The following is a 13,224-nucleotide window of genomic DNA, read 5'->3' on the forward strand; positions in this document are numbered from 1 at the left end:
GATTGCTGTGAATGCTGTTCTTTTCAAATTTGGTTGGACACTAATGACATTTAAACCTTTTATATTTGTCCTGAAAACATACACAGACAAGTTAAATATAGATGTCTATCTGTAAGCTCAATATTTCTCAGTTTCAAGTTGCTGATTTACCTCATCGCCATTTTCTCCCAGGCTAAAAAACAGCAATTGTTTCTTTGCAATCTATAACACTTTGTCATGCCTGACTATGGTGGGGGCCAAGTTGTCATATCTCATAATGATCATTTATGATCTTGTCAGTGAGATATGGGATATTTGGAAAGCCTCCTGTTCTCTTGCCTTTTAAATTGTTTGATTTAATATTTAGCATCTGGGTATTGGAAATATGTTGTCTGGCTTATAAAACTGAATATTTTTTTATTCCTTGATTAGTTCAAGCACTTCTACCAATAAAGTGCCAGTAAAGTTTCAAGATAGAAAAAGGCATATTTTAGTCTCTAAATTCCCGACACATAGCTTTAAGTCAATTGTAGTTGTGGATTACTGATTTAATTGTCCATGTATGAGGACACACATCACTTCATGGGAAATAGATGGGGAAACAGTAGAAATAGTGTCAGACTTTATTTTTTGGGGCTCCAAAATCACTGCAGATGGTGACTGCAGCCATGAAATTAAAAGACACTTACTCCTTGGAAGAAAAGTTAGGACCAACCTAGATAGTATATTCAAAAGCAGAGATATTCCTTTGCCGACTAAGGTCCATCTAGTCAAGGCTATGGTTTTTCCTGGGGTCATGTGTGGATGTGAGGGTTGGACTGTGAAGAAGGCTGAGTGCCGAAGAATTGATGCTTTTGAACTGTGGTGTTGGAGAAGACTCTTGAGAGTCCCTTGGACGGCAAGGAGATCCAACCAGTCCATTCTGAAGGAGATCAGCCCTGGGATTCCTTTGGAAGGAATGATGCTAAAGATGAAGCTCCAGTACTTTGGCCACCTCATGCGAAGAGTTGACTCATTGGAAAAGACTCTGATGCTGGGAGGGATTGGGGGCAGGAGGAGAAGGGGATGACCCAGGATGAGATGGCTGGATGGCATCACGGACTCGAATGGACGTGAATCTGAGTGAACTCTAGGAGATGGTGATGGACAGGGAGGCCTGGCGAGCTGCACTTCGTGGGGTCTCAAAGAGTCGGACACGACTGAGCGACTGAACTGAACTGAACTGAGGACATACATGATATTAAGTGATAGTGTCAAGAAATACATCATCTTAATTAACACTATTATTTTGAAACATGAACCTGTTCATAGGTTCAAGGTTAAAGCACCTGAAAATAATGTCATAATGGTGTATTGCCACAAAACATGATAGCATGTGATTTATGATGACAAAGCTTCTGTGTTGTAAATTAAAATGCTGATTAAGCTTGCAAGGTACAGTATTTAAGAAATTATAATAAAAATGTTTAACACAGAGATGACAAAACATAATTGTGGATTTCACTTCTCTTTTCCACATGGAACTCTCACCAGTGAAATGTCTAAAGTCAGCTCAATTCTTAGTAGAAACTACTGTACTCTGAAAGTAACATGCATAATTATAGACTAATTGAATGTTTTTTTTCACCTTTCTCTGTGTCAGCAGAAGTAAAGAAGTAAACTACTAAGCTCAATCAGTATGAAAACTTACAAAGTTGCCATATAACGAATTAAAAAAAAACTTTCATTGTGATAAGAATAACTATTCCTATCCATAAAAAAAAATAGCTATTTTAATTTATGTTTAGCTAATATAATTTATTTTTCATTCTTAATGATTTATCAGTGTTAACTATTTTGTTCATGAAAAATATGATGCTGAATAGAAAAAGGGATTGAAGAAATTGCTGCAGTCCCTAACTTAAGAAGCATATATATAATAATAAGAGCAGTATATATACATATACATCTGACAATATCAAATAGTTTCTCCTATCTCTTTAACCACGTTAGATTTTATATATACAAGTTAATTCAGATCGTAGCTGCTTTGGGTCTGAAATAGCCTCAAATCATTTAGCAAATATGTGGCTTTGGGCTTATTTCATAAACGTATTAAGCTTCAATCCTCATCAATAAAATATAAACTGAAATAGTAATCACCACATAAGTTAGTGTGAGATTAAATTTGGTATGATACATACAATATGTACATATCCTTTATATCATAAGCATTCAGGAAGTGTTAACTATTCATAAGAGTTAACTACCATTGCTCACGGAAAAAAAAATTGTAAAAGGATGTATGAATAGTGAGTGATGAAAACCCTTGTGAGTTCTGATAAAAAGTTTAATAGAGAGTCATTAGTTTGCAGATACTTCTCTAATATTTGTATTCTTCATCTTTCTTGCTCAAAATATCAAAAGTATTATGCTTTGTCTGGACAAAAGCAGTTGATCTTAGCTGGTCTCCCTAAATTTGCTCGTATCTAATCTACTGTCTACATCAGAGGCAGAATAATCTTTAAACTACAAAGCAATAATGACATTGGCATGCTTAAAAATTAATAATTTACTACTACTTTCAGAACAGACTCACGTCCTTGGCCTATAGGAAGGAAGGCCCTATATATCTTCCCTTCTGTCCTTTCTCACCAGGCTTCTCATGGGATCTTCTCCCCAGATGTCTGAGTGATAATCATGTTCACTTAACCTCTTATCCTTTTCTCAGCACTTCCTCTTCCCCCTTCCTGTCAGCTTTTGCACCATGCATCCCCACTGTCAAAAGTTTTACCTTCTCTTTTCATCCAACTACCTATTCATCCTTACTTCTCTCAGGAAAATCTTCCCAGGTAGAACAATATAGAAGTTATTATTTTCTGCTGCTGCTGCTGCTAAGTCACTTCAGTCGTGTCCGACTCTGTGCGACCCCATAGACAGCAGCCCACCAGGCTCCCCTGTCCCTGGGATTCTCCAGGCAAGAATACTGGAGTGGGGTGCCATTGCCTTCTCCGTATCATTTTCTAGTAATGTTTATATCATAAGTAGTAATATTTCCCTTATTTTGTTGATTTAAAATGTTTATTGAAATTTAAGCAGATATAAATCTTACAACCTGACTCTTCAAAAAGGAACAAAGTAAAGCAGTCTTATTTGGCTACTGTTTCTGTAACAAGCTTCTCCGGTGGCACTAATGGTAAAGTACCTGGCTGCCAATACAGGAGACAGCCGGTTCAATCTCTAGGCCAGGAAGATCCCCTGGAGGAGAAAATGGCAACCCACTTCAGTACTCTTGCCTGGAGAATCCCATTGACAGAGGGGCCTGGTGAGCTACAGTCTATGGGGTTACAAAGAGTTGGACTTGACTGAAGTGACTTAGAACATGTGCACCTTATAACAAAGTACCATTGACTGGGTGATTTAAACAACAGGTGTTCATTTCTCATGGTTCCGACTGAGGAATCAGAGCTGAGCATGCCAGCATGTTTGGCTTCAAGTGACAGTCTTCTTCCTGGCTTGCAGTGGCTCCTTTCTCGCTGCATATCCTCCCATGTAGGACAAGAGACATTTTTACTTCTTCCAATAAATACACTGATCCCATCACAGGGCCCTCACCCTCATGACTTGATCTAACTTAATTACCTCCCAAAGGTTTCACCTACAAGTATCACATGGTGGGTTACAAGGTTAAGATTTCAACATGTGAATTTCAGTACTACACAAACATTCAGTTCATAACATTATTTTAGGTGATCCTTTATACTCCTGAAATATTAACTATGGAATAAGATGTTATTCCCAAAGAAATACAAATGAGGAATGTTAAATTAAACTTTTACATTTGCTAAGAATCATCAGTCTTTTCAGATTTCCTATAGGGCAAAAACTCTGGAGGAGGGCATGGCAACCCACTCCAGTATTCTTGCTTAGAGAATTCCATGGACAGAGGAGCCTGGTGTGCTACAGTCCATGGGGTTGTGAAGAGTCAGACGTGACTGAGCAACTAAGCACAGCACAGCACATAGGGTAAAAAGTCCATTTTAGCATTAGTTTTCCCCGTTCTGTAGTTGTGTGTGTGTGTGTGTGTGTGTGTGTGTGTGTTTGGAGGGGTGAAAACCACTATTATACAGCAATGTGTCTTGCACTTAGATTAGTAAAATTGTTCTAAGCACAGAGCACAGAAGAACATATAGAAAAATTCTCTTGTCCCTTTGTAAAATAAAGTGTTTTAATATGTGACAGATCAAGAAAGACATCTTTTTATCATCTTTAAAGGAAATAAATTTTGGATATAGTTGCTTTTTTAAATTAAACTATTAAAATGGATTTTACTTAATCTCAAGAAACTTTAGATAGCTCATGTGTCTGTCAATTTGTAAAGATATATATATATATATATATATATATGCATATATATATTTAATCCAAAATGATTAGTTAGATTTGTGTGGTAAGATTATTATTTATTTTATTTTTGTGCTTTTCTCTGTTTTATAATTCTTGCTTTTTAAAGTGAATTCCCAACCAGCAGCATCAGCAACACTTGGAAGTTTGTTAGAAATGAAGAATCTGAAGTTACAATCTTAATTTAGTGAATCAGTATATAAGTTTTAACAAATCTCAAAGTGAATTGTATGTACATTACTACTTGAGAAACATTGCCCTATAGAATAGAAATTACTTATATAATTAGAATAAAAATGAATTGTTTCTATAAGAGAGTAATTGTCAGTTAATTAAGAATGGATGAGGGAAAATTTTGGAAATTAGGAAGGTGACATTGTTAATTATCTCACAATAATTTAGAGTTTGATATAGGATGGAGTAGAGAAAGAGGACTATTTTTTTAAATTGTCACATTCTCAGGATTATCAGTTTTCTTCAAATCACATTAATTTTAGTGGTTAGCAAATGGTTTAACCCTAGAATGTTTTAATTCCTAAGAAGGCAATATGTGGCACTGTGAAGGGTATTTGTTTCTTCAGGATCATTCCCATTCAGGCATCATTCATGTGAAAGTTCCTTTATAATTTATTTGTTTTTTTCTGATTACGGGAAAAGTAATATAGCCAGGTCTCTGTTTAACATATTTAATACCTCAAGGGCAAAGAATCTAATTGATTGATTTATTTCTACAAAAATATTCCTACTGAGTTTTCTTAGCTTGATTTTTATATAAAAATAACTATTTTATGATAAACCTGGAGCAGAAATTACAAAAGTTACTATTTAAACTTATCTATGACAGGTAAATTGGTCAAATATATCCATATATAGCAATATAAGATAGTCAGAACATTTCTGCATATATCCTTATAACAGCCCTGTGAAATTGTTGAAACATGTTTTAATCACCTCCATCATAAAGATGAGAAAGCTGCATTTTTTTTTTTTAAAGTAAAGCACTTTCCCAAATCCACTCTCCTCAAGAATGATCATACTTCCATTTGCGTGTGGGCCTAATGAGCCCTTCCCATTATAACACAATGATTTCTAAAACAGAGATAATTGAGTAAATTCTGTATCTGTGAATTGGATGTTGATTATCAAGCCCTCCTGATTGTGATGTTGCAAGGCAAAAGCTAATTTCTTTATTCAAAATATGCTCCAACATCACCACTTATGTATTTTGTCCACAAAAAGGAGACAAAAATTTCTTCTAAATGAAACCAAGCAAAATAAACTATATCAATGCCTTGAAAGGTATTTGAACATTTTGCTGTCTTCAGTTCAGTTCAGTCACTCGGTCATGTCCAACTCTTTGTGACCCCACGAAGTGCAGCTCGCCAGGCCTCCATGTCCATCACTAACTCCTGGAATTCATTCAGACTCACGTCCATCAAGTCAGTGATGCCATCCAGCAATCTCATCCTCTGATATCCCCTTCTCCTCCTGCCCTCAATCCCTCCGAGCATCAGAGTCTTTTCCTATGAGTCAACTCTTTGCATGAGGTGGCCAAAGTACTGGAGTTTCAGCTTCAGCATCATTCCTTCCAAAGAAATCCCAGGGCTGATCTCCTTCAGGATGGACTGATTGGATCTCCTTGCAGTCCAAGGGACCCTCAAGAGTCTTCTCCAACACCACAGTTCAAAAGCATCAATTCTTCGGCACTCAGCCTTCTTCACAGTCCAACTCTCACATCCATACATGACCACTGGGAAAACCATAGCCTTGACTAGATGGACCTTAGTCGGCAAAGTAATGTCTCTGCTTTTGGATATGCTATCTAGGTTGGTCATAACTTTTCTTCCAAGGAGTAAGCGTCTTTTAATTTCATGGCTGCAGTCACCATCTGCAGTGATTTTGGAGCCCCCCCCCCCAAAAATAAAGTCTGACACTGTTTCCACTGTTTCTCCATCTTTCTGCCATGAAGTGATGGGACCAGATGACATGATCTTCATTTTCTGAATGTTGAGCTTTAAGCCAACTTTTTCACTCTCCACTCTCACTTTCATCAAGAGGCTTTTAGTTCCTTTTCACTTTCTGTTGAAGCAAATTATTACAGACTTCATTTCTTTAAGGCATAGAGTCCTTTCTTTCCCTCTTCTTTTGCATGTTTACTATTCAGTTACTAAAATTATATCTCATCTCCTTGCTAGAAAAGGAAATTCATATTGGTTTCTCTCTTCTAGAAATCTGAGTACTTCATTCACCTAAGAGGTATGCTTAAATTTTAAACCATCCATTAGATCATTCACTGATTTTCTAGAGTTCAGAGGAGCTATTTGGATAGGTCCCCTATTTATTAGATTTAGAAGCAAAAGTTAAGTAAAAATGACTAGACAACAAATATGTCTATTTTCTGATTTATCTTGTTCTTCTAAATGCTGTTGCAGTCATATATACTTAATGTTATTTCTGAAAATACTTTTTTAAAATTTCTGGCCTTTATTTTAAAAATTCAGATATGATTTACATACATTAAAATTTAAATATTTAAATTGAAAAAATCTTCATATTCATATGCACATTATCTGTGAGTCATCATCACATCAAGATAATGAACATATCAATGAGTTCTACAGATTTTGTTATTTCCTTTTTTAATCCTTCTTTTCCCACTCTACTCCTTCCCACTCTATCCCCAGAAAGCGTTGTTGTGTGTTTTTTTTGTTACTACAGATTATTTCTCATTTTGTAGATGTTTAAATGAATGGCAGCATATACTTTATACTCTCTTTTGTCTGGCTTCTTTCACTCAGCATGATGATTTTGAAATTTATCCACAGTGTGACATACATCAATAATTCATCCTTTTTATTTCTCAGTAGTATTACACTGAATGTGTTAAGGAAAATAGTATATATGACTCTTGTCAAAATGGTAACTGAGACTTTATTCAAAACTATCAGGATAGATATAGAGATTACTGCAGTGGTGTTTTGCAGTAGAAGACAGAGACTGAGTTCAACTCTAAATAGAAGGAAAAGTAGACATTTAAAGCCAGAGAGCAAACAGGCTGTCAGTGGATGGACAATTACTAAGAGGAAATGTCAGAGGTCAGGGAAAATTCTGGATAAAGTGACCTAACATGATTCTTGGTGAAGAGAGACTTAGGTGATCAGAATTTCTTCCAAAGAACACCCAGGGCTGATCTCCTTTAGGCTGGACTGGTTGGATCTCCTTGCAGTCCAAGGGATTCTCAAGAGTCTTCTCCAACACCACAGTTCAAAAGCATCAATTCTTTGGCACTCAGCCTTCTTCACAGTCCAACTCTCACATCTATACATGACCGCTGGAAAACCATAGCCTTGACTAGACGGAACTTAGTCGGCAAAATAATGTCTCTGCTTTTGAATATGCTATCTAGGTTGGTCATAACTTTCCTTCCAAAGAGTAAGCATATTTTAATTGCATGGCTGCAAATAGCATCTGCAGTGATTTGGGAGCCCCCCAAAATAAAGTCTGACACTGTTTCCACTGTTTCCCCACCTATTTGCCATGAAGTGATGAGACCAGATGCCATGATCTTAGTTTTCTGAATGTTGAGCTTTAAGCCAATTTTTTTTCCACTCTCCTCTTTCACTTTCATTAAGAGGCTTTTTAGTTCCTCTTTAATTTCTGCCATAAGGGTGGTGTCATCTGCATATCTGAAATTATTGATATTTCTCCCAGCAATCTTGATTCCAGGTGTGCTTCATCCAGGCTGGTATTTTGCATGATGTACTCTGCATAAAAGTTAAATAAGCAGGGTGACAATATACAGTCTTGATGTACTCATTTTCCAGTTTGGAACTAGTCTGTTGTTCCATGTCCAGGTCTAACTGTTGCTTCTTGACCTGCATACAGATGACTTGCCTACTTTCTCAGGAGGCAAGTCATGTGGTCTGGTATTTCCATCTCTTTAACAAGTTTCCACAGTTTGTTGTGATCCATACAGTCAAAGGCTTTGACAAAGTCGATAAAGCAGAAGCAGATGCTTTTCTGGAACTCTCTTGCTTTTATTATGATCCAGTGGATATTGGCAATTTGATCTCTGCTTCATCTGCCTTTTCTAAATCCAGCTTGAACATCTGGAAGTTCACGGTTCACGTACCATTGAAGTCTGGCTTGGAGAATTTTGAGCATTACTTTTGCTAGCATGTGAGATGAGTGCAATTGTGTGGTAGTCTGAGCATTCTTTGGCATTATTTTTCTTTGGGGTTGGAATGAAAACTGACTTTTTCAAGTCCTGGGGCCACTGCTGAGGTTTTCAAATTTGCTGGCAAATTGAGTGTAGCATGTTAACAGCCTTATCATTTAGGATTTGAAATAGCTCAACTGGAATTCCACCACCTCCACTAGCTGTGTTCCTAGTGATGCTTCCTAAGGCCCACTTGACTTCACATTCCAGGACGTCTGGCTGTAGGTGAGTGAACATACTATCATGATTATCTGGGTCATGAAGATCTTTTTTGTATAGTTCTTCTGTATATTCTTGCCACCTCTTCTTAATATCTTCTGCTTCTTTTAGGTCCATACTGTTTCTGTCATTTTTTGTGCCATCTTTGCATGAAATATTCCCTTGGTATCTCTAATTTTCTTGAAGAGATCTCTAGTCTTTCCCATTCTATTATTTTTCTCTATTTCTTTGCATTGATCACTGAGGAAGGCTTTCTTATGTCTCCTTGCTATTCTTTGGAACTCTTCATTTAAATGTGTATATCTTTCTTTTCCTCCTTTGCCTTTAGCATCTCTTCCTTTTTCCGCTATTTGTAAGACCTCCTCAGACAACCATTCTGCTTTTCTGCATTAATTTGCCTTGGAGTTTTTATTGATCACTGCCTCCTGTACATGACATGGATGTAGGATGTCATAAACCTCTGTCCATATTTCTTCAGACATTCTCTCAATCAGATCTAATCCTTTGAATCTCTTTCTCACTTCCACTGTATAATCATAAAGGATTTGATTTAGGTCATACCTGAATGGTCTTGTGGCTTTCCCTACTTTCTTCAATTTCAGTCTGAATTTGGCAATAATGAGTTCATGATATGAGCCATAGTCAGCTCCAGGTCTTGTTTTGCTGACTGTATAGAAAATACAGTATGAACTTTGGCTGCAATGAACATAATCAATCTGATTTAGGTATTGACCATCTGGTGATGTCCACATGTAGAATCTTCTCTTGTGTTATTGGAAAAACGTGTTTGCTATGACCAGTGCATTCTCTTGGCAAAACTCTGTTAGCCTGTGAACTGCTTTGTTTTGTACTCCAAGGCCAAATTTGCCCGTTACTCCAGGCATCTCATGATTTCCTGCTTTTGCGTTTCAGTCCCCTATAATGAAAATGATTTCTATTTTGAGTATTAGTTCTGGAATGTCTTGTAGGTCATCATAGAACCATTTAACTTCAGCATTACTGGTTGGGGTATGGACTTGGATTACTGTGATATTAAATGATTTGCCTTGGAAATGAACAGAGATCATTCTGTCGTTTTGGGGATTGTACTCAAGAAGTGCATTTCAGTTTTTTGTTGACTATGAGGCCTACTCCATTTCTTCTAAAGGATCCTTGCCCACACTAGTAGATATAATGGTCATCTGAGTTAAATTCGCCAATTCAGTATTCTTGCTTTGAGAACCCCATGAACAGTATGAAAAGGCAAAATGATATGACACTGAAAGGTGAACTTCCCAGGTCTGTAGGTGCCCAATATGCTACTGGAGAAGAGTGGAGAAATAACTCTAAAAAGAATGAAGAGACAGAACCAAAGCAAAAACAGCACCCAGTTGTTAATGTGACTGGTGATGGAAGTAAAGTCTGATGCCATAAAGAACAGCATTGCCTAGGAACCTGGAAGGTTAGGTCCATGAATCAAGGTAAATGTGCTTAGTACATGGCTGAATACTCCAGGAGGACCCTGTGCAGACACCCAGAGTTCTGTTTCTGTTGCATTCTCTTCTCTATCAGTCTGCCTTGTGAGATCTAACCATATCACTCTCCAGTAACTCCCATCACTGAGCTCTGTCCACTCAGAGAGTTCCCTGAACTCTGCTGAGTCCCTGTGCACTGCCTCACTATTCGTCACTATCTCAGGTTATGAACTCTGGAGGTTATGGGACTCACTTGGTTTAGTTCCTGTTACGCAGGAATCACTGTCATTTCTTACCTGATATCCACTTTGTTGAAAAGCCTTGTTTTATGTATTTTGCTTAGTTTTTTAGTTGTTTTATTAGGAAGGGAAATCTAGTCCCTTTTACTTCATCTTCGTCTGAGTGTTTTAAATTTTTATTTCTAATGCATGGATAACTTGTTAAATCACTTGTGTTGTCTAAAGGAATAACCTGGATAAAATTGTATTGTGTATTTTATATACAGCTCTGAAAGCTTAATGAGTATTTACTACATATCTAATGATTTCTTAATAAAAATGTTTGATAGTAATAACAGTTAATCTCATATTTTTGTCTTGATTTTGGTTTATAATACTAAAAGTACAGAATTGCTTAAAGTGAATGACTATTAAAAATATACTTCAAAATATTAAGTAAGCACATTACAAAAGGTAAGGATGATTATGATATTTAAAATAAACCTTAATACAGTCAGTGAAATACATTTTTATCTGATTATTTCAATTGATTAAAGTAAACTAATAATCTCTTTTTTGAGCAAAAACATATGCAGATAGTTTCATTTTTAAAAATACGATATTTTACTTTATTTCAGGTGATTGTCAAATCTGGGCCAGGAACTTTTCTCAGTCTGGCTGTATATGACAATTATATCTTCTGGTCAGATTGGGGAAGAAGAGCTATCTTGCGTTCTAACAAGTACACAGGAGGAGATACAAAAATTCTTCGTTCTGATATTCCACATCAACCAATGGGTATCATAGCTGTTGCTAATGATACCAATAGCTGTAAGTTACCATAGAAAGCAAATTTATTTCTTAATTACATAATCTCTCAAAAACATATATGTATTTAAGTGATACTTAGTTGGATTTTGTTTTCTTACTGTTTCTGGCGCTACCAATCAGGCTTTGACCATTGAATATATTGAAATTATCTGAATGTTTTATGGAAATTTTATAGTTCTTAATTTATCACCAGAGGAATGATTCACTTTTAATTATTAGTTTCTGAATATCTATTTCACACTTTCTCACTCCTCTTATTTTTGATGATTCAAATCAGGTTGTTTCCAAGAAAATAATACTTGTTTTACAAACAAGCTTTGCATCTGGCTTAAACATTTTTTTTTTTCCTAATCACTGAAATACCTACAAAATTGCAGTTTACAGTGTTTGTGTAGTTTCTAGAGGTACCAGTGTATTGAATGACAAATATGTTAGAAAATGTAGAGATTTGTTACATAGTTTTAATTGTACTTATCATTTGGAATCTTTAGATTTTCAAAAGTCCTGAATCTTCCTTGTTCATGAGATATTTTGAGAGATTGAGGCTGTTTAACAGTTCACTGTTAATCTATAGTAACACAGTACGGGGATTCAGTATAAAATGTCACCAAGAAAACCTCTTTATTGCAGGTGAACTTTCTCCATGTGCATTATTGAATGGAGGTTGCCATGACTTGTGCCTTTTAACACCTAATGGAAGAGTGAATTGTTCCTGCAGAGGGGATCGAATATTGCTGGAAGACAACAGATGTGTGAGTAAGTAAAGATGATCAAGATGTGTTGTAACACATAACTGCTCAAAATGGCACACACAGACACTGGAATTGTTTTAGCATATGTTTGAAGTTGTACTCTCCTCCAATATTAGAGACCCTGTTGGCCTATGTCTCTATTCTAAAAAGAACTGTTTACCATTCTACCTATAGCACCATGTGATAGGTAATAATAACCCAAAGAGTGATGAATGTTGTATCCTCTGATTATGGCTGGAAGATGTTGGGTAAACTGAAGAAATACCTGTACACAGTGATATCTGAAAATTTAGGAGTTATGACTTTAAGAATTCAGTCAATAGCAAAATTAATTAAAGCCAGAATAAACCAGTGTACAGGCAGTAGCTTAGTAGTGAACCCACTCACAGTCGGTCAGAGTATGTAAATGAGAAAGAATGGCTCACACAATTTATTTGTAGTCATTTCTGAACTGTTAATTAAAAATGTAACATTGTAGCCTTGTGTGATGTTTATACCTCCCAAAGGCATTGCAATCTTTAATTAGTACCATTACAGTATATACTTATTAACAGCTAAGTTTCCCAAACTGTTTCTACTGTAAATAACGGTTCAAGTGTTCTAATATCGTCATAAAAATTATCCAGCAACATAAAAAGGGTTAATTTCTCTTTAACATCAAAACTAGTTGTGAGTAAGAAATACAAGAGAGCAGCATTTTGGAAAATTAAAATTGGTTAACTCTTACGATGTGTTCAGTTTTTTTTTCTTCCTCACCTGTATACTCATCTCATATCTTTCATCTTAGAAAATCAATAGAATTGGATATGTCTACATTATAAAAATAAGAATCATAAGCTGAAAGTATTTTTCAATTGCATCTTTTGTCTTCTTTCAGTCTTTGTATACCAGAAGGATCTTCTCTTTTGCCTGTTCTTTATTTTAATACAAACAAGTGTGATTCTTGGAGCTATGTACATTTGGAAATTTTTTTCTTACACAAACACTCTGACATAGTTTTTTTAACCAGGAAAACTACTACACCTAATGCAAGAACATATACATATTTTCTCACTTTGTATATTGGCACATAATCCAAAAGGGCATTTCTTAGCAAAATAAGTAAAAGACTTTAAGAATGTGCTGAGGCAAACAAGGGAGTGATGTAATTGTCCAGTAGATAGTTAATT

At 36.0% G+C, this 13,224-nt stretch overlaps 1 protein-coding gene across 1 annotated transcript in view; it reads left to right on the top strand.

The window, feature by feature from the left end:
* LRP1B (LDL receptor related protein 1B) overlaps nt 1–13,224 on the top strand; it is a 2,196,232-nt gene that overhangs the window by 1,826,483 nt on the left and 356,525 nt on the right. The window contains exons 44-45 of the mRNA XM_060411151.1: nt 11,111–11,303; nt 11,934–12,059. Of these exons, the coding sequence (XP_060267134.1) occupies nt 11,111–11,303; nt 11,934–12,059 (319 nt within the window). The remainder of the gene's footprint in view (nt 1–11,110; nt 11,304–11,933; nt 12,060–13,224) is intronic.

This window comes from Ovis aries, chromosome 2, assembly GCF_016772045.2.
Source record: "Ovis aries strain OAR_USU_Benz2616 breed Rambouillet chromosome 2, ARS-UI_Ramb_v3.0, whole genome shotgun sequence".
In the NCBI taxonomy this organism is placed as follows: Eukaryota; Metazoa; Chordata; class Mammalia; order Artiodactyla; family Bovidae; genus Ovis; species Ovis aries.